The sequence below is a fragment of the Chanodichthys erythropterus genome, chromosome 16, assembly GCF_024489055.1.
Source record: "Chanodichthys erythropterus isolate Z2021 chromosome 16, ASM2448905v1, whole genome shotgun sequence".
Lineage (NCBI taxonomy): Eukaryota > Metazoa > Chordata > Actinopteri > Cypriniformes > Xenocyprididae > Chanodichthys > Chanodichthys erythropterus.
In genome coordinates this window covers 38,605,159-38,626,808 of record NC_090236.1, presented here as the reverse complement: position 1 = coordinate 38,626,808, position 21,650 = coordinate 38,605,159, and the positions used below count along the sequence as shown (strand labels likewise).

At 37.2% G+C, this 21,650-nt stretch overlaps 1 protein-coding gene across 1 annotated transcript in view; it reads right to left on the bottom strand.

Annotated features, from left to right (window-relative positions):
• LOC137002561 (corticotropin-releasing factor receptor 2) overlaps positions 1–21,238 on the bottom strand; it is a 59,938-nt gene extending 38,700 nt beyond the window's left edge. Inside the window, exons 1-3 of the mRNA XM_067362303.1 lie at positions 20,988–21,238; positions 20,781–20,900; positions 1,157–1,242 (exon numbers count right to left, since the gene is read on the bottom strand). Coding sequence (XP_067218404.1) covers positions 1,157–1,242; positions 20,781–20,900; positions 20,988–21,108 — 327 coding nt within the window. The 5' untranslated portion in view covers positions 21,109–21,238. The remainder of the gene's footprint in view (positions 1–1,156; positions 1,243–20,780; positions 20,901–20,987) is intronic.
• Positions 21,239–21,650: the final 412 nt, after the last annotated feature.

Genomic DNA, 21,650 nt, shown 5'->3' with positions numbered 1-21,650 from the left:
ATTATACACTTTATGAGCACATGCGTTCCCTGGGATCGAATCCATTATCGCATAATCGCATATTGTTATACGATCGCATATTGCTATATGATGCAGATAATAGAGAACAATGCATTAAAATGAAAGTGGAAGTGACAAACAACCTATACAGACGTATTGGTTGGATAACATGTTGGACTAACTTATTATTTATTGAACTCAGCAAAAAAATGTCCCTTTACACACTAATTAAAGATAACTTTGGAAAATCAAAATAAACATGCACCTGTGGAATGATCATTAAGACACTAACAGCTTACAGATGGTAGGAAGTTAAGTTTACAGCTATAAAAACTAAAGAGACGTTTCTACTGACTGTGAAAAACTGCAAGTGTTAACATGCTGCATGGAAGCACGAGGACTGCAGTTGTGGACAGGGCAACAAAATGTCTGTACTGTGAGATATCTAAGACAGTACTATAGGGAGAGAGAAAGGACAGCTGATTATCCTCGCAGATTGCGTGTAACAACAGTGTACAGGATCAGTACATCCGAAAATCATACATGCGGCACATGCACAGGATGGCAAAAGCAACTGCCTGAGTTACATCAGGAATGCACAATTCAGTGCTCAGACTTTTCGCAATAGGTTGAGATTGGCTAAATTGAGCCTGTTGTACGGAAGGACCTTCCCAGACATCACTGGCAATGTCGCCTGTGGGCACAAACTGCTGAAAAACACTGGTGAAAAGTGCTCTTCACTGATGAGTCATGATTTTTATCTCACAAAGGGTGATGGCCGGACTTGCATTTGTTGCTGAAAGACTGAGCATTATGCCATAGTCTATACTCTGGAGCGGGATTGTTTTGGAGGTGAAGTGTCCGTCACGGTCTGGGGCGGTATGTTACAGCATTATTGGACTAAGATTGTTGTCATTGCAGGCAATCTTAACTCTGTGCATCACAGAAAAGAAATCCTCCTCCCTTTTGGTTTGTTTTTGGAAAAAGCATGCTGTGAACTTGCTCTTCCCAGAGAAATCAAGTTATGATCGATCACTGCTGCCTGCAGCTATTTTTTTCACTAATGAAATGTAATAAACAACCCTGTGGACATCACTAAAGCCAAAACAGTAGAGTTAATTAGAGTACAACTCAGGTTAATAACACATTTACCCACCTTTTCCTCTAAAATGGGCTCACAGTTGGAGTAGTTACTTTTCAGTGCCCATGTACCATTGTCCAAGCACTCTCTGTAAGCAATTCCTGCAGGGAATGAAAGGAATTCAAAGGTCAGTGTAGTTCTTAAAGCCCAAAGAGTTTAACATTTGAATTGCTCAGCAAACATAATAAGTTCAAATTCACATAAGTTAAAGTCAAGTACTTCTTTGAAAAAAGTTCTCCCTCAAGAACTTGCTGAATACACCAATTTATAACAACTCAATGGCATCGATTCATTTAAATTCGACCCTACTTCAGGGGCCGTTGGCTCTGTCTAAGGTAAAGCTTCCAGTTTAGAGTTTACCTATTTGATATGTTGTTTCCATTTGAGTATTTCAGCATTTAATATGTAAAGGCACTGAAGGATTTACTTAGTATTTTGCATATCTTTGAAAATCCATCATGCTTAAATTTTCTTGCTTTGCTCTGGTTATTTTATATTAATTTATTTATTTAATTTCATGGAAAATTCTAATCTCTTTTACAAGCTGCACTTGTGAGCTTAATTAGATTTTTCAAAATCCTGTTATCCTCGTTATTACAGCCATTTTAATAGAGAGTCAGCTTTTCTATCCATACTCAATGCACTTCTCTTTTGACTCTAGTCACTTGTTGTTTCAGCTTTTTAGTGCCAAAACACTGCGTAGGGCCTTATTGTGTTCCTAAGGAATATTAATGTTTTGTTCAAGGTTTTATGTGCTTTTGGGGCTCTTAACATGCTGAAAAACCCTTGAAAATAAGCACACACATCAGAGTCTTTGGCCTGCTCTGCAGCTCTCCCTTGAACAAACTTCGTAGACCTGACCTGCATGAACTATCAATCGTTAATTAAATCTTGCATTGAGTTTTCAATGAGGCTATAAAACTTTCTTAATGCACAAGTTGAGTTTTCATTTCTTGGGTTGCATCTTTGAATGGGGATTCCCTTCTGTGGCATCGAATGTTGAAAAGGGTTTGCTCATTCATTTGAGGTTTGGTTAGAGGTCTTGGAAAACGAATCAAAATGATCCGTTAGCTGATGAATAGTTTAGTCTATAAAGTCTATAAAGCAACTAGTTAAAAGTGATAATTATTCCCCATACTGAAGTTTTACCATATTATGGGGCTTTATTTTTAAAATAGGGAAATTGGTTTTGGCCGTACTGCTCAGTAACTTATAAAGACCAGAATCGTGACCCTGTCTAAAAAATCGTGATACGATATTTTTGCCATATTGCCCACCTCCACTTTCGAGGGTACTCTTCTGCAGAAGTCAATATGACTTATTTGTTTGGCATCAGAGTTGGTTGGTCAACAGTATTACATTACAAGTGATGATCAAATCAGTCCACCCTTTCAACCTTACAGTCCTGTTTTTGTCAGTGAGAATAAATATAAAAAGTCATATTTTGATGATCACTAAATGTTATTTTATCTCAAAAAGCAACAAGTTTTTAAAATTATACAATTAATAATTGACAAAACTACTCCAAACTGTGTCACAAACCTTAAAAAAATCCAAAGTTACAGCGAAATATCTTCACAACTTGTATCTTGACATCCATCATGATATGTGTACTTTGGTGTAAATGAGTAACAGTTTCTTTCTGCAGATGATGAGGTTGTGGGGTGTGACAGCATCAGTCTGGGTCACAATGAGTTAGACAAATGAGTTCAGTGTCACAGCGCACCTCCTCCATTTGTTTAAGTAAAGCACTTAAGTTTATGAAGGCCAAAAAGGATAGTATGTGAGCCCTTCACAATGTTAGAAGGAAAAAGTTATATTAAAAAAATAGCTTTAATGTTTTTGTGTCTGAGCATGTTTATGCATAAACAAAATTTTAATTGAATATATGGATGGTAAATTAAATTTCTCTGCCACTTACTTAATGGAGAAGAGGACAGAAGTATCCTCAACTGAAGAGAGCTTGCCACACTTTAATGAAAGTGGTGTGACATGTAACTAAGTAGAGTGTCCTACTCGGAAATTGTGTTCTGCATTTCACCCATCCAAGTGCACACACACAGCAGTGAGTATTGAACACACACACATGCGGAGCAGTGGGCAGACATTTTTGCTGTGGCGCCCGGGGAGTGATTGGGGGTTAGGTACCTTGCTCAAGGGCACCAGTTGCGGTTAAGGAGAGTGGAAGAGAGTGCTCTTCTTTCACTCCTCCCACCTACATTTCCTGCAAATACTGAAACTTGAACCCGTGACATTCAGGTTATGAGTCTGACTCTCTAACCATTAGGCTACAACTGCCTTACTTGCATGTTCAATTGAAAAAAAAATACAAGAATGAGTTACAATTTTAAAGTTAAAATTCATAGAAATTTTAAGAAGGACATCAACTGTTGAGTATTAGTCTGTGTAGTTGGATGATTTAGAAAATCAATATTGAAGTATGTGGCAAGAAGTTGCATGACTGATAATGAGTGCCACCTGTATGCCACACCGGTCTCGTATCTCTCACTGAGGAACACAGAAGCATAAAAGGAGGAGCGATGACAGTGAAGGACGAGAGAGGACCAGGCCTGGTCTATTTATGTTTTGTTTATTTATGTGTGGCAGACATCCTTGAGGGGCTGCCACTTTTACTTTCATTTGTATTTGTTTATTTTATTTAATTAAAGTTATGTTGAACATTCACCGGTTCCCGCCTCCTTCTTCCCTGATCTACTAACTGTGTTACAAGGTAGTTTTGAAAAGGTTTTTTGACAGTTATAGATTTAAAAAAACAAAAATTGGGAATAAATATCAAACTCCAACACAAAGCATTTTTTAAACTCCTTCAAAACACGCCTCTTTAACGCGCTTCATTCGGCTGTATGCAAGTCGTCAGCAGTGCTGCATAGGACTTTCTCGAGAAAGATTTATCACTTTGTTTTTAGACTATGAAATCAACAGTCACCAAAGAAGTGGTTTTGAGGAAAAGATAACCTTGCTTCCCAAAGAACCCAGCGTTAAGTGGAGCTAAAATACATTTGTTTAGCTGACCATCGATAGCTTGCAGATGATCACTACGCAAAAGCTGCACATGCTCGTCACTCTTTAGCTTCACCCACGGCACGCCTCCAGGAGCTCGGCTGTTTTCGGAAAGACTTGGTACAACGTATCTATCTTTTATAAATCTGATAAAGCTAAAGACTCTTCGGAGATATGAAGGATGCTATACTACTCTATAGGTACTCAAGAAGATTAACATGAGATTGGCAGAAACTGTGTGTGTTATGGACCCTTTAACAATCTTGCAACCATATTAAAATGTGCTTGTTCAAAAATGTGCGAGAGCGCACATATACTGTTTGTTTACGCATTAAAAATAACAGACTCACATCTGCCTAATGTACTATTCCTGTATGTCACTGCAGTCATTTTTACCTTGATTACATTCGCCATCCTTCAAAACTTTACTAACTAGACACTGGATTGTTTTATTCAGCTGAGAGTTGTAGTTTGCTATCATAATGCTCAGGAACCAGTTGAAGGTTTTGACCTGCTGTTCAGTCACTCAGCGCTGTAACGTAGGAGTCACAAGGCTCAGAAACAATCTCTGAATATAAGAGAGGTGTTCTTCTAAAAGCAGCACTGGAATGATCAAAAACTGGACATCAGTCACTATTCTCTCTGCTAAATGATGTAAATGGCTGGGTTTTCTCTGCATTAGCAGTGTTTTGGACTGACTGATTGAATGTATTTGGTTACTAAATCCTTGGACTGAAAACGTTCTCAGAGTTTAGCTGCTTTAAATGATCTGATCGCAAACAGATTTGGGAAAACATAATGATGTTTCCTGTCAAAAATTCTCCAACTATTATTTTCGCTATAATGTATTGACTCAAGCACAATGTTCTCTCACCTTTCCTGATTTCTAACACACACTTACAGCGTTTGGTGTGGTATTGCGGCTGTCAGAGCAGAAATGAAAGCTGGTGCTCTCCATATGTTTTTCCATGTTCATATGTAAATTGCATGAGCCTATTTTGTCTCTTAGATTGAAAGATCTGAGAAAACCCAAACATTTACATAGACCTTCCCCTCAAAGAAATCAGGACAAAAGAGTTTGAAAGTGGACAAAATAGGCGGACTAAAATACCAGGTGGAAACGAGTATGTGTCTTTCTCGTTCTGCTTGTGATCCGATCGACCAAAAAGCATCTTAATACCAGGTGGAAACAGGGCCTGATTCTTTCAAGAGCAAATTCCCAATGTCCACATCAAATTTATAAAGCTATACTCTTTCTCATCAACTATTTTTGTATACTATATTTGTATTTTAAAACAAAAACAATAAATGTATATTGTTTGTAATTTCTGAAACTTCTGCATTTGCATTATTTTGCCACATCAGTGAGAACAGACAATTGTTATAGTGACTATGATCCGATGATTTTTTTTTTTTTTTTTTTTGCATTAGACTTGTTTTACCTAGAATAGAACTGCAGTGAAATGTCTCACATTCACAAAACACCCACCGACTGTTAAAGATCATTTTTTCACCTTCTTTTGCAAATTGCACACATAAAATAGCATTGGAATGAACAAATATGGGTGTGGATCTATACAACCATCTAGTACAACAATAATTTAAGGTATTTAAGGTATTGACATGTGTTGATTATTAGTAAAAAATGTCCCATTAGTTAAATGGGCAACAATGCGATTTTATCACTTCTGGGGCGAAAAAAAAGAAGAAATAAAAAAAAAAAAAGCCCAGAATTAATTTAGGGAAGTTGTTTTATTTGTCAGTATGGGAATCTTTGCCACCACTTTTGAAGAATGATTCATCTCGGTGCTGTCAAACATGTCAGGCTGAAACTGAGCAGAAGTGATAACCAGTAAATAAATGTTACAAGGTCCATCTCAAATAGCCTTAAAAACAACAAAAAGGGAGATATACTTTTACAGTCATTGATATAAGCCTTTATGCAACTTGGATCCAACTTTATGATCATTTAATTGCTCTGAGACGCTTTTTTCATGTCTGTGTTGGCGCATATGTTGGTAGAATCAAACGCTCTCTCCTCCGCAGTCACTGTTCTCTCTGACTCTTTAGAAGTCTTCACAATAGATGCCTTCACATCTTCTCACTGTTTTCCCCTTTGCACTTGGTAAATAATTCTCACTTTAGTTTTACCAGCCCACCATCCTTTTCTTTCATTTATCCACCGAGGGGAATTTAAGTTGATTTGTTGTCATACATTTTTATTGACCTCAATATATCTTGTTCTCAAAATACCTCAAAACTTCACTGTTGTATTTAAGAATATTTACCTTCCATTTACCCACAATTTAACTTCAGAATGTGCTCGTCTCATCTCATCTCACCAAGTTGATATCACTACTTCTCCCCTTCCCCAGAGCAATGAACTTGTTTTCTTGTTTGTTATTATTCTGGTGTAATACACATACACTGTAAAAAATGACTGTGATTTTAACAGTAAAAGACTGTAAAAATGATGCGGTGAAAAACCGTCAATAACGGTACATTTAATGAAATTCTATGGTAAAATACGGTTTACAGAAAGTTTCTGTACTATATACGGTGAATAACTGTAATAGATCTAACGGTACATTTAATGAAATTCTATGGTAAAATACCGTTTAATTCACAGTTTTTGGAAGTGAAAAATAACAATTCATTGTAAAATTTACAGTGAAAAAACGTAAATTGACATTCCCACAATTCCCTGTGTGACACTTCACATTTGATATATTTTCATTGAAATAACTCTGTTTCTTCTTAGTTTTTCTCATTTTTTTTCTAATCAGTTACGTACATTAGGGTCTTATGTTACATCTAATGTTGTTAAATTAATGTTTATTGCATTTTTATAATTTCATGCATGTTACCATGATGGTGTGTAGTGTGTGTGTGTGAATGACACTGTGTGCACCTTCTATATGTTAGTGTTGTCCTTCTCAGCTTGTGGAAAAACTGCTTGCGATGAACTTTGATTCATCATGTGACTCTTATCACCACTGTGTTTGGTGACTGTCAGTGTATTATAAAGGTTCAAAACAGATATTAGTACTTCATTAGGTTGGTAAATTAACATTATATCAGTTAATGAAATACGTTATTTTACCGTAAATTTAACAGATTTTTTTTACATTGCTACTGTATTTTTTACGGTAAAGTTCTGGCAACCACAGCTGCCGTTTTTTTACCGTACATTTTACAGGGATTTACTGTAACCATTTTACCCACTTTTAAGTGCCTATGTGAAATACTTCTCTAACATAGGAGAACATTTCTGCTTTATTAACATTGCAATCCTTTTGTTTCTTTTGTTCTTTCACATTAATTTTAATATTGTCTCCTTTTTATTATAAGGAGGTCAGGTTGGACACTGAATACACACAGTGAGAGGATTATTCTGCGTCTTTGATCACCGGCCATGAACTAAAGCTTCATTCATCATGGTGGGGCAGACAAACGTCCTGACCTTGTGTAAGATCCATGTCGGGTAGGTATAGCAGGCTGTTCTGTTATGGTTGCTGAGGAAGTTGATAACAATTTAGCCACATCAACAGCTCTTGAATAGTATTCAAGTGTTAAAAGGTACTTTTTTCCTGAGATAGCTTCCTCTGATGTTTCAAGGCAGCATAGATGTATCCTTAGCTGCCTTTGATATCACACAATCCTGTGCTTTCCATTCTGGGACAGTTGAGCTAGAAAAAAAAAGATGGCATCCGAAAGTTGCATTTGCTGGCCAGTTTGTGAGTAAATGTACATTTTTGTCCAAGTTTTTCCACTTTTGATGTCATTTCTATCAAGAAATTAATACTGTAGTAATGAAATATTTGTTTAGTTTGTGCTATATTGCTGTAGATCATTAAACTGTTACACTGCCTCAGAAGTCTGTTCGAAATCCATTTTATGAGGTGACTTCATGCACAAACACTGCCTTACAAGTCATTGCTTGATAAGGCAGTGAGGCAGCAAGTCAGCTACCTAGGTTTTTTGGATGCAGCCCATGTCTCTTTTCAACCTATAAGGTCTGAGTTTGTCTTTGGCATACACGAATATCAGCCACGTGTGTTTGCTGAACCTCATTACTTGGCTGCATATAAGGTCTTTCATTAACATTTGGCGAATATTGTCCAACCAGCTATTTATATTTATGCAGGGAAGCTATTCCCTATTTGGACAAGATAAATATTTGTGTCTTCCATGAGAGCTGAGTCAACATCCCATACATTACTCAATCAGGGAATCCTGGACACCATGTCTGTTTTCTTCAACATGAATCATAAATATATCTCATAAGTCTCATTCTGAACCTTTGTGGTATTCATCTAGAAGTGTTGTGCTCAGCAAGCTCACAAGCGGCTTGTGGTCCGTCTCGAGAAGGAAATGCTTTTCAATTAGCTAAATACATGCCCAAACAAGAGCTAAGGACTCCTTCTGTATCTGAGCATTTCCCTGCTTAGTTGGAGTTCATGATCTGGATGCATATGCTATGGGTTTCCATGCATCACTGAACTATTGAACAATTATCCCTCCCACACTAAAGGACGGATGCTAAAGTTGGCGTGGTGCTTCTTTTACAGCAATGCAAATGACTCCTGCTGTGCTGCATCCCAGAACCACAGATTTTTATGGAGGTCTCAAGGGTCTCACAGTTGGTTCATCATTCCAAGAAAGCTGCGTACCCCAGACACATTAATAGGCTCACGCATTGAACTGCAGCCAGTTTGCCCAAGTGGGACTGTAATACCACAGAATACAGCTTGTGACCTAAGAACCTGACTTCAGTCTTAGCAAATTCACACTTCTCTTTGTTAAGTGTTAGGCCAGCACTCCAGAGCTTCCTTAATGCTGAGTCCAGACTCTAGTCTAATGTAATTTTCTTCAGGTCATCTTCCATATATGAGGATGTTAACCATGTGACATACGGCTTTGTCCAGTTCCTCCAAAATCTGGCACATTCTTATCTGAAACAGCTCTGGAGCACTAGAGATCCCAGATGGAAGCCTCTTGAAAGAAAATGGCCTAATGAAGGTAGTCAACTGTTAAAGGTGCCGTAGAACATGTTTTCAAAAGATGTAATATAAGTCTAAGGTGTCCCCTGAATGTGTCTGTGAAGTTTCAGCTCAAAATACCCCATAGATTTTTTTTTTTTTTTTATTGATTTTTTTAACTGCCTATTTTGGGGCATCATTAAATATATGCCGATTTAGGCTCTGGCCCCTTTAAATTCTCGTGCTCCCCTCCCCCGGAGCTCGCGCTTGCCTTAAACAGCATAAACAAAGTTCACACAGCTAATATAACCCTCAAAATGGATCTTTATAAAGTGTTCGTCGTGCAGCATGTCTAATCGCATAAGTATGGTATTTATTTGGATGTTTACATTTGATTCTGAATGAGTTTGATAGTGCTCCGTGGCTAAAGCTAACATTACACACTGTTGGAGATTTATAAAGAATGAAGTTGTGTTTATGAATTATACAGACTGCAAGTGTTTAAAAATGAAAATAACGACAACCTTGTCTCCGTGAATACAGTAAGAAACGATGGTAACTTTAACCACATTTAACAGTACATTAGCAACATGCTAACAAAACATTTAGAAAGACAATTCACAAATATCACTAAAAATATCATGATATCATGGATCATGTCAGTTATTATTGCTCCATCTGCCATTTTTAGCTGTTGTTCTTGCTTGCTTACCTAGTCTGATGATTCAGCTGTGCACAGATCCAGACGTTTTGCCCTTTTCTAATGCCTTGAACATGGGCTGGCATATGCAAATATTGGGGGCGTACATATTAATGATCCCGACTGTTACGTAACAGTCAGTGTTATGTTGAGATTCGCCTGTTCTTCTGAGGTCTTTTAAACAAATGAGATTTATATAAGAAGGAGGAAACAATGGAGTTTGAGACTCACTGTATGTCATTTCCATGTACTGAACTGGTAAATTCAATTTTTAATTCTAGGGCACCTTTAAGACTCTTCAGCCAAACAGATCTGCCAAAATTCAGAATTGGCAACTAATTTAGTGAGGATTTTTGATCTGTCTGACTGGCCTAGCATGTGGTCTACTGAGGGCAAAATAATCTCTCGTCTAACAGCGCTGTTCAGTTTTGTCAGGTCCACACAAATTCTCACCGTACTGAGTAGCGGAATGCATGTAAATAAAATGCTGGGTTACTTCATTTAATATTTAGTCCTTACATTTGGAAAGACTTTATCAGATGTGATGTGCATTGTGAGAAGCATTTGGGCATTGGTGACAGTCTCTTATGATGTTAAATTTCTACGAGTAGACAGAGTGCTGTTAGGAATGAAAGATTAGGCATGTCCTTGAGGAAGTTCCCCTTGGAAATTTCATGGAGGACTAATAGCACTGTGTTTTTCATAAAGCTTAACAGAAACAGTGAGAAATGCTGTGTAAGACAAAAGATGAATTGAGTAAATACAAGATGATCTCAGTTATAAATATAATGAATAAAGTGTATTTGTGAGAAATGCTTTCCCATTGATTTAATTGCACTGACATTCTTGAAGCCCTGAAATCTCATTTGTCATGACACTCCATGCCAAGTTTGATTTCAGTGACACCAAGCACTATTAACTCTAGTGTGTGATGCAGTCTAACACAGTGTGCCATGTCTGAACATGTAGATAATGAAATTTGAGAGCTACAACAGCAGAGAAAAGGAAAAGAGCTGTATATAGATTGTTCAAAATGTCTCCTTTTGTGCGCTATAGAATAAAAATAGCAATGTACAGGTTTGGAACATGGGAGAGAGAATATAGAAAATAAAGAATTAATTCACCCAAAAACAAAAATTAGGGCACACTTGGAAAATGTATTAATATCATTGCAAAAGAAAACATCACACCATATGGCATGTGAAATATTTTTTTTGCCATTATTTTATTTTGAACAATATATCTATTGTTTATCATTTAAAAACATTATATTTTAGCACATAATGCAAAGGTATTCATATATTTTTAAAAGTAGTTTAGGTGCCGATATTTATTTATATATATTTATTTTTGGAGCCACTGTATGTGGCACATTAGCAGAACTGTTTCAAAGACTATAATTGATTAGAATCTGAAAGGTTGGCAGATTGTTGAGCTCAAAATGAACCTTAATGGAAGGAAAAATCTAACCAGGAGATGGGAGGCGCTGTATAAAAATAGCCGTCTTTATCAGCTCAATCTATTTTTACATTTTCTTCTCACTACCGGCTCTGTCATGGGACTGAAATAATTCAGTCAAAGCTCGAGAGCTTAAGCCACCTCAAAATGTGCCTGATCCACATTCAAATAAAAATATTCAACCCAACCCAAGGATGAGAGTACACACAAAATCACTTACAGTAAAACAAGTTATAAATACATTTTTACTAGTGGGTTAGTGGTGCACTCTTCTGTCACATCTGGGCATGCTGGATCTGGTTTAAAGATTACTGCATTATGGTGGTGTAGAGCTGAGATGCATTGAAAATGCAGCTTGTCTAATGCAGAGTTAGTCATTCAACAGATTGAGATTCACAGAATTGTGCAGTGATTTAATTGCAGGTATCACTTACTGACATGCCCAAGTCATGCTATTATTTGGCTTTATTTGCTCAGTGCATCATGCAATGGAAAAACATTGCATTGCAATCTTAAATATTATTAGGATTGGGTGTCAATCCGTGTCTGTCCTAGACTTCTGGGGACCCTAAGCAAAACATTTAAGGGGCCCCTGTCAGTGCGTTCATCAGAACCCTAAAATGACCCCCAACCCCTTAAAGGTGGACACTTAAATTGAAAGACATCTATGCTAATATTAGTCCAGTTTTTTCATTCCTTCCAAACAAACCTACAAAACGTGACCTGTGCCATGTGTTCAGCGAGGGGCATCTCAATTATTCAACGTCTGCGCCTCTACAAGCATCTATAACAGAACATGAACTACTGCTGCTGCTCTCTCTCTCTCTAATGTTCAATCCTGGACGGATCTCAAACACTTCAATCAATGTACAAATATACTTATTCAATTATAGACATTATCCCAGCCAGCACAGCATGGTGGGGTCCAGATGGGTGTCACTTGGGCAGCCTAACTGGGGCCCAGACATTTTTGTCCACAGTTTCTGGGGCCCAGACATTTTTGTCCACAGTTTCTATGGAGGCCCCACATGGGTTAGCCCAGATGAACTGAACACTGCTCAGTGTGCACACTACAGGCTGTTAAATGTAACACAGAAACATGCTGGAGTTAATGAGATAATTAGGTGATAACGAGCAGAATCACCGAAGGACAGAGGAACAACAAGAACTACGACTTCAGCCACAGCCTTTGATGAAATCAACTGAAGATAAAAGACATTAAATCTCTCAAGATCTGATTAAACATCTCCACAAACCTCATTTTGAGGTTTAATCTCCATCTAAACCTCTTAATTTAGAGATTTGTGGAAATGTTTGATCAGATCTTCAAAGATTTAATGTCTTTTATCTTCAGTTGATTTCGTCGAAGGCTGTGGCTGAAGTTGTAGTTCTTGTTGTTTCTCTGTCCTTCAGTGATTCTGCTCGTTTTCACCTAATTATCTCATTAACTCCAGCATGTTTCTGTGTTACATTTAACAGCCTGTAGTGTGCACACTGAGCAGTGTTCAGTTCATCTGGGCTAACCCATGTGGGGCCTCCATGGAAACTGTGGACAAAACTGGCTGGGCCCCAGTTAGACAGCCCAGGTGACACCCATCTGGACCCCACCATGCTGTGCTGCTGGCTGGGTATATTTGGACTGTATCGCCATGCAGAGGAGAACTGCCCCCTGGTGTTGCTTGGTTTCTCCAGAGGTTTATTCTCCATTATCCAACATCAATCAGACTTTTTTTCTTCTTTGCCACAGTTGCTTTTCGCTTGCACCCTAAGGCACTAAATAAATTATGTACTATGTAAAATGTGATGTGTTTACGTATTATGCTCTGACTTTCAATTAACTCCTCAATTAAACTGCTCAGTAGTGGGTGGTATGATTGAAATTTTTAACCTTCTCATTGATATGCATCATTTAACCACGGCAGTGATACACATCACAAATAGTAATTAGGATTATCACTACATCAAATAGTTTTAAATTGAACAAAAGTTTCATAATCTTTAATGTCAACACATAAAGACCTACAACCACATCTGTTATAAGTATTTCCAACATTACCCGGATACATACAGTACACACATGTTAAGTAATATAGCAAATATTAACTGCTTGACTGTTTATATCATCACAACATGTTAAGTATACAGTGGGTATGGAAAGTATTCAGACCCCCTTAAATTTTTCACTCTTTGTTATATTGCAGCCATTTGCTAAAATAATTTAAGTTCTTTTTTTTTTCCTCATTAATGTTCACACAACACTCCATATTGACAGAAAAACACAGAATTGTTAACATTTTTGCAGATTTATTAAAAAAGAAAAACTGAAATATCACATGGTCTTAAGTATTCAGACCTTTTGCTGTGACACTCGTATATTTAACTCAGGTGCTGTCCATTTCTTCTGATCATCCTTGAGATGGTTCTACACCTTCATTTGAGTCCAGCTGTGTTTGATTATACTGATTGGACTTGATTAGGAAAGCCACACACCTGTCTATATAAGACCTTACAGCTCACAGTGCATGTCAGAGCAAATGAGAATCATGAGGTCAAAGGAACTGCCTGAAAAGCTCAGAGACAGAATTGTGGCAAGGCACAGATCTGGCCAAGGTTACAAAAAAATTCTGCTGCACTTAAGGTTCCTAAGAGCACAGTGGCCTCCATAATCCTTAAATGTAAGACGTTTGGGATGACCAGAACCCTTCCTAGAGCTGGCCGTCCGGCCAAACTGAGCTATCGGGGGAGAAGAGCCTTGGTGAGAGAGGTAAAGAAGAACCCAAAGATCACTGTGGCTGAGCTCCAGAGATGCAGTTGGGAGATGGGAGAAAGTTGTAGAAAGTCAACCATCACTGCAGCCCTCCACTAGTCGGGGCTTTATGGCAGAGTGGCCCGACGGAAGCCTCTCCTCAGTGCAAGACACATGAAAGCCTGCATGGAGTTTGCCAAGATGGTGAAATAAGATTCTCTGGTCTGATGAGACCAAGATAGAACTTTTTGGCCTTAATTCTAAGCGGTATGTGTGGAGAAAACCAGGCACTGCTCATCACCTGTCCAATACAGTCCCAACAGTGAAGCATGGTGGTGGCAGCATCATGCTGTGGGGGTGTTTTTCAGCTGCAGGGACAGGACGACTGGTTGCAATCGAGGGAAAGATGAATGCAGCCAATTACAGGGATATCCTGGACGAAAACCTTCTCCAGAGTGCTCAGGACCTCAGACTGGGCCGAAGGTTTACCTTCCAACAAGACAATGACCCTAAGCACACAGCTAAAATAACGAAGGAGTGGCTTCACAACAACTCTGTGACTGTTCTTGAATGGCCCAGCCAGAGCCCTGACTAAAACCCTTGAGCATCTCTGGAGAGACCTAAACATGGCTGTCCACCAACATTTACCATCCAACATGACAGAACTGGAGAGGATCTGCAAGGAGGAATGGCAGAGGATCCCCAAATCCAGGTGTGAAAAACTTGTTGCATCTTTTCCAAAAAGACTCATGGCTGTATTACATCAAAAGGGTGCTTCTACTAAGTACTGAGCAAAGGGTCTGAATACTTAGGACCATGTGATATTTCAGTGTTTCTTTTTTAATAAATCTGCAAAAATGTCAACAATTCTGTGTTGTTCTGTAAATATGGGGTGCTGTGTGTACATTAATAAGGGAAAAAAAATAACTTAAAATGATTTTAGCAAATGGCTGCAATATACAAAGAGTGAAAAATTTAAGGGGGTCTGAATACTTTCCATACCCACTGTATTATTTCCCAGGAATATATTTAAAGTTTGATATTTAGTACATCCAACTTACCAGCATACATACAGCACACTCATGTAAAACATGTTACGTATATAACAAATCTTGGGTACATGATTGTTTGTATGCAAAATGCAAAATATGTTATTGCACAGCACTATATAAGTTGAACGTATAAGTGTAAACTTGACCATAATGTTAGTTCTCAATATTCTAAGTGAACAGAATTGCTCTTAATGTTTCTACAAGACGCTTATAGTATTATAGAACTCCATAGCCATTATCACGTTTAATATGACTTGAGTTGAGTGTTTTAGTTTCATCAGTTGACAGTTTAATTAGATATTATACAAACACAGAACTTCAATCAGGGGAAAACAAGCTTCTCTGACATGGTGGATGACCAGGTAGATTTGATCAGTAATATTTTAACAGGGGGCTTAGCAAACGTTCAATTATTCTGGAAGGTATTTGTCTTTAAATAGCATGATAGAAAACACAAAGATCCCCAGTGCCACTTCAATAGAATGACGCATGTTTATGTTTACTATCCTATAGAGAGACTGTTTTTCTCTGTGATCATGCCGTCTCAAGTCAACCAGGACAAACTGTCAGCTGTAACACATGACTGCACTATGATGATGAATATCAGAATGATATTGTCTGCTGGTGTGGACGCTGATAGAGTTATGGTTATGGTTATCCTTATAGTTATTGTTCTTAGTGTGAACGGGCCTTTATAGGCCCAGATGCAAACTTTCACATTTTATCTGAATTCTGAAAAAAATGTCTTTAAACATAAAGTAAGATGTATTCAGCAGAGCTAAGAGTACTACAGGCTTATTGGTAGATAAAAGTATAATTAAAATAGTCAAAATATTTAATAAATGAGCATACAAAAAGCAAAGGTTTTATGAATGACAAGATTTTCAATTCTGCAGAGCTTTAGTTCTGTGCGCACAGATCCCCTGTGGGTCTGCTTATACAAAATAATGAGGACAGAGATTTGGGTGAGTTTATCCATTACAAAACTAGTGTTGTTGAGCACTACTGAGCCAAATGACCTCTAATAATAACAGACTTTCAGTACAGTGACATTCTGAGTAAAAACAATTGACTTCCAAATCTCAAATCTTCCAAATCCCGTCCCAAATTGACTGGTGTAATTTGGATATTCAAAATTTTAAATGTTTATTCACTTAAAAACAAATGTATTATTCATTAAAAAATAAAAATAGCTAACATAAGCGCTTAGGCCATCTTAAAAGTACTTATTAATACATCAGTGTATTATATACTGGTCATTTACTAATGATTTGTTCATGATTAATGTGTATTAAAGGGTTAGTTAAACAAAAATGAAATTTCTGTCATTTATTACTCACTCTAATGTTGTTCCACACTCATAAGACCTTCTTTCATCTTCAGAACACAAATTAAGATATTTTTGATGAAATCCAATGGCTCAGTGAGGCCTGCATTGACAGCAAGATAATTAACACTTTCAGATGCCCAGAAAGCTACTAAAGACATATTTAAAACAGTTCATGTGACTACAGTGGTTTAACTTTAATATTATAAACCTTATATATACGAAAATATCTATTGATGGGCGATCTCAAAACACTGCTTCATGAAGCTTTACGAATCTTTTGTTTTGAATCAGTGGTTCAGAGCGTGAATCAAACTGCCAAAGTCACATGAAAATTTCACTGTTTTTTTACAAGATGTAATATAAGTTTAAAGTGTCCCCTGAATGTGTCTGTGAAGTTTCAGCTCAAAATACCCCATAGATTTTTGTTTAAATGCCTATTTTGGCATCATTAAATATGCGCTGATTCAGGCTGCAGCCCCTTTAAATCTCGCACTCCCTGCCCCCGAGCTCTGTGCATAAACAAAGTTCACACAGCTAATATAACCCTCAAAATGGATCTTTACAAAGTGTTCGTTATGCATACTGCATGCATGCGTCGGATCATGTGAGTATTGTATTTATTTGGGTGTTTACATTTGATTCTGAATGAGTTTGATAGTGCTCCGTGGCAAAAGCTAACATTACACACTGTTGGAGAGATTTATAAAGAATGAAGTTGTTTATGAATTATACCGACTGCAAGTGTTTAAAAATGAAAATGGAGACGGCTCTCTTGTCTCCGTGAATACAGTAAGAAACGATGGTAACTTTAACCACATTTAACAGTACATTAGCAACATGCTAACGAAACATTTAGAACGACAATTTACAAATATTACTAAAAATATCATGTAATCATGGATCATGTCAGTTATTATTGCTCCATCTGCCATTTTTCGCTATTCTTCTTGCTTGCTTACCTAGTCTGATGATTCAGCTGTGCACAGATCCAGACGTTAATACTGGCTGCCCTTGTCTAATGCCTTGAACATGGGCTGGCATATGCAAATATTGGGGGCGTACATATTAATGATTCCAACTGTTACGTAACAGTCTGTGTTATGTTGAGTTTCTCCTGTTCTTCTGAGGTCTTTTAAACAAATGAGATTTATATAAGAAGGAGGAAACAATGGAGTTTGAGACTCACTGTATGTCTTTTCTATGTACTGAACTCTTGTTATTCAACTATGCCAAGGTAAATTCAATTTTAAATTCTATGGCACCTTTAAGATATTGATATTTTGAACAAATTTGTGAAATGTCATTCATAGTATATCAACTAATCTACAAATATATAGTAAATGATTAGTTCATCATTAATAAAATGCTTTAAATGACATAAGTGAACACTGTTATGAAGTGTTACTCTTGCTGGATGCAGTAAACCTGCACCGAGTGTCTGTGTTTGAAGTATCTGTGTTGAACGGATATTGCCTATAGGAGGGTTTAGAGACGAGCGCTAGGAAAAGTGCCTTGGGCAGCGGCTCTGCACAGCAGAAGGGTTCAGCGACACCATACGAGTATTACACAAACTATAAATAACCCTTCAAGGTTTGTTCCATTGATTTCAGTTAAGTCTGAGGTAGCAAATGTGATTTAGTGGATAAACAATATCTAGCTTCACCTAAATATTTCAAGTAATGTGAACATAATTAGGTAATGCATTCAAATGGGTGTTTTAGATATGCATTGCACTCAATGTTTATTGGCATGTGCTGTCTGTGCTGTATTAGTTCACTAAAGGAATAATGCAAATCAAACACATTGTCTGGTTTATACACTCTTCTCCATCATTTGATCATAACTTGATGAATTACTGCTAAAAACATTATATTTATATAAACTAAAATTTATAGCACAACATTAACAGCGGGAAGCAAACAGTGCTGACCTTTGTAAATGAAAAATATAATAATCCGAGTTCATCCACAAAACGGAGGCATGTTTGTGCAGGAAAGAGTGCACAGCGTGATACCACTGGATTAATGATGCCACTGAATAAAATGCCAGTTTTGTTGATACAAACATATAAAGAGTCAAAGTAATATAATCAGCAGGTCAATATATGTGCAGATAGAGAGCTCTTTCACCATTTAAAGTATACATTCAGAGCTTAGCAATGAAAGGCTTAAATGTGCCTTGGAGCCCTGAATTATCCTCCAATGTGAAAGTCACATCAATACACTGAAGAAAGTTGCATGCTGGGCCGCACACAGGGGGATAATGCTGAGAAATGATCTGTGCTCAAAATTCCCAGCGACCACAGAAGATCACAGACACCCGCGCTCACTTTAAAATACACATTTTGTACGAATGCAGTGACTTTTTCTTAAATCATATTAAAATGTGTACAATCCTATCAAAGACACCATAGAGATTACATCGATTATTTTATTTGTAACGAATACTTTGTCTTCTGCATGTCTTTTGAACTACAGCGTGATCTGAACAGGTATTAATGATTACATAATTATAAGCATGATAATTACATAATCATTTGTATACACAACAATGGCAGAAATAATATTTTTTATTGAGGGGTGATATTTGCCCCTAGAACTGATTTTCAAGGGCATGCATTGTTTATTTATGAAGACATATTTTTAACCATATGGAAAGCAAGCTGTCCATTTGTCAGATACTATAACTTAATTTTTTTAAATCATAAACTGACAAAAAAACAACTCCTAATTATGAAATATAATCAACATCAATTACAGTTTTTTTCAACTGCTTACACACAAAATCCTTACTTGTCACACAATTTCTGAAGCCTGACTTTCACACACCAGAACCACACGCCAAATCTGCTAAACCACACACTTTATTCTCGGCCTTGGCCTTTGACACTTTTTGCAAAACACAACACACAATTCTCTATGTAACACACAAAAATCAAACAGGAAGTATCTTGATTTCCTTTTTCAAACACAAACGTTGTTTCTGTCCAACTACACATGCTTGATGTATTTTTCTTTCATACTGTAATACTGTATTCACAACCACAAATACTACAGTAAAATATTGTACTACACAAATACTACTGTAACACAACCACAAATACTACAGTAAAAATAAATAGTTTGGTTTCAATCTTGCTTTCGTATTTACCATGAATTGTTCAACATGTCTCTGCCAATTACTTTCATGCTTGTACAGAAATGAACACAGAAGCTCATGAAAGAAGAGCTTTAGGTTTTGAATAACTGTGTATGTATGATATATGCAAAAACAGAATATTATGGCAAAGGTGTTAGCAACATAAGACAAATGTTTGCTTTTGAGATGTGTCTGTGATATTTTGAATGCAGTGCTTCATTTTGCAAGAGATTTGAGGCATTTTGCATTTTGTGTGTGTAATTCTTTGATTTGTGTGTAAAGTTTTGAAAAAAAGATGCAAAGTTTTGAAAATGTGTGTAAGCAGTTGTAAAAAACTGTAAAACAGTAGCTGTATGTAATGCACAAGATACTACACTAAATGCTCTGAAAATACTTTCTGAAATAACTGGGCCATCAATGTGTTAGATTCTACATCTATACTGTCACGGTAGAATTTAATGAATTAATGTTTTTTTTTTTTTTTAATTAGGAGTGTTTTACACACGTCCTGTGTTTTCAGGTAATATAAAAATAACAAATGCATACATTTTGCATATTTATAAAAGCTCAACCAAAACAGACACAACTTTAACATGTCATGTGAATAAAAATAAAAACTTATCTTTGCATCACTGAGATTGAGTGTCAGCATGGATCTGTGTGTGTGTGTGTGTTACGAGATCTTCACAGCCCTGCTTCATCTCACACATTAAAGCAAAGAACATGTGGCAGGTCAGATAACACTGTCCACAGGAGCACAAATGGTGAAAAAACAATTGTCTAATTCAGTTGTACTCCGGGGACTCTCTGCTCTGCTCATCTCTCTATCTAACACATGAAGCTCTTTCATAAGGAGCTGACGATCTGAATCAGATGTGTTGATTTAAGAAGATATAACATGTGCAAAAGCGGTGGGTCCCCATGACCGGAGTTGAGAACTACTGGCTTAAATTATTACTATTGTCATTTATATGAATACAGATTGCATAAATAAGCTTAGAGAGAAAAAAATGTCAAACTAAAACCTTGTAAGCTTTGAAATGTTATAAATAGAAATCATGATCTATCTACTGACTCACTTTGCTGATGTACAGTATTTCATCTCTGACTAAAGGACTGACACACAGATGAATAGGCTCAGATCATCTGAAGGAGCACATATCTTACTCCACAGCCGTTTTTAATGAGTAGAAAGTGAACAGAGTCTCTTACTCGTGGTGTTGTATTTGACGCCGTTAATGTACTCCGGACACGGTCGCTCAATTATTCGTCCAGAGTTGCTTCTTGGCCAGCAAGTTCCAATTTCATCCGTGGTGGAGTTACAATATATACCTTAGAGGAAAATACAAGCGATGCTGATTAATGTGCATTATAAGGACTGAATAAAACAAATGCACGAACAAAGAGTACAGTCCCCACCATCGACGCTCATCGACGCGAAAGATGAATTCTCGTATAAAGTGCGCTGGAAAGCATCTATAAGAGTACAGTTGGAGTCGCCGAATTCCTCAATGAAGAACTGAAAGAGGGACGCATCCATGATTAAAAGCGTTAAGTCAAGCACAAATAAGGTTTCAGGAGAAGCGTTGAGTCTGCCTCCTGCCAAACTTGATTCAGTTTCGTCTCTTTCACTGAAGACAAATGCTCCTTGAGCGCGTGTCACAGCGCGATTCCAGCTAATCAGGGGATTGTTTTGTGCGCGCGTCCTTTGACAGAATGATGGTGATGTCATAATGGAATGTCAAGGATCAAAGCGTGGGATCCGGGAATATTTCCTCTGGAGACGTTTTCGTCACTGCCTGTTAACGTAGTGAGATATTTTGTAATTAATTTTATTCAGTTTGACATGTTAAGAAGACAGCAGAGTGTGTACAGCTGTACCGACAACTATAGAGTAGTGTGTGAATGATTAATAATAGCCCATAAATTATGGAGAGAAATATGGGTCAGTGACGTTATTTAGCTTATTACTATTATTATTACGTTGCAAAAATGTCTTTTTGATATGTGTGCAGTTACTTGATATAGTCTGTAGTGCAATTTACCTTACCAAGAAAAAAGTATTTGCATTTCTTGAGGGCA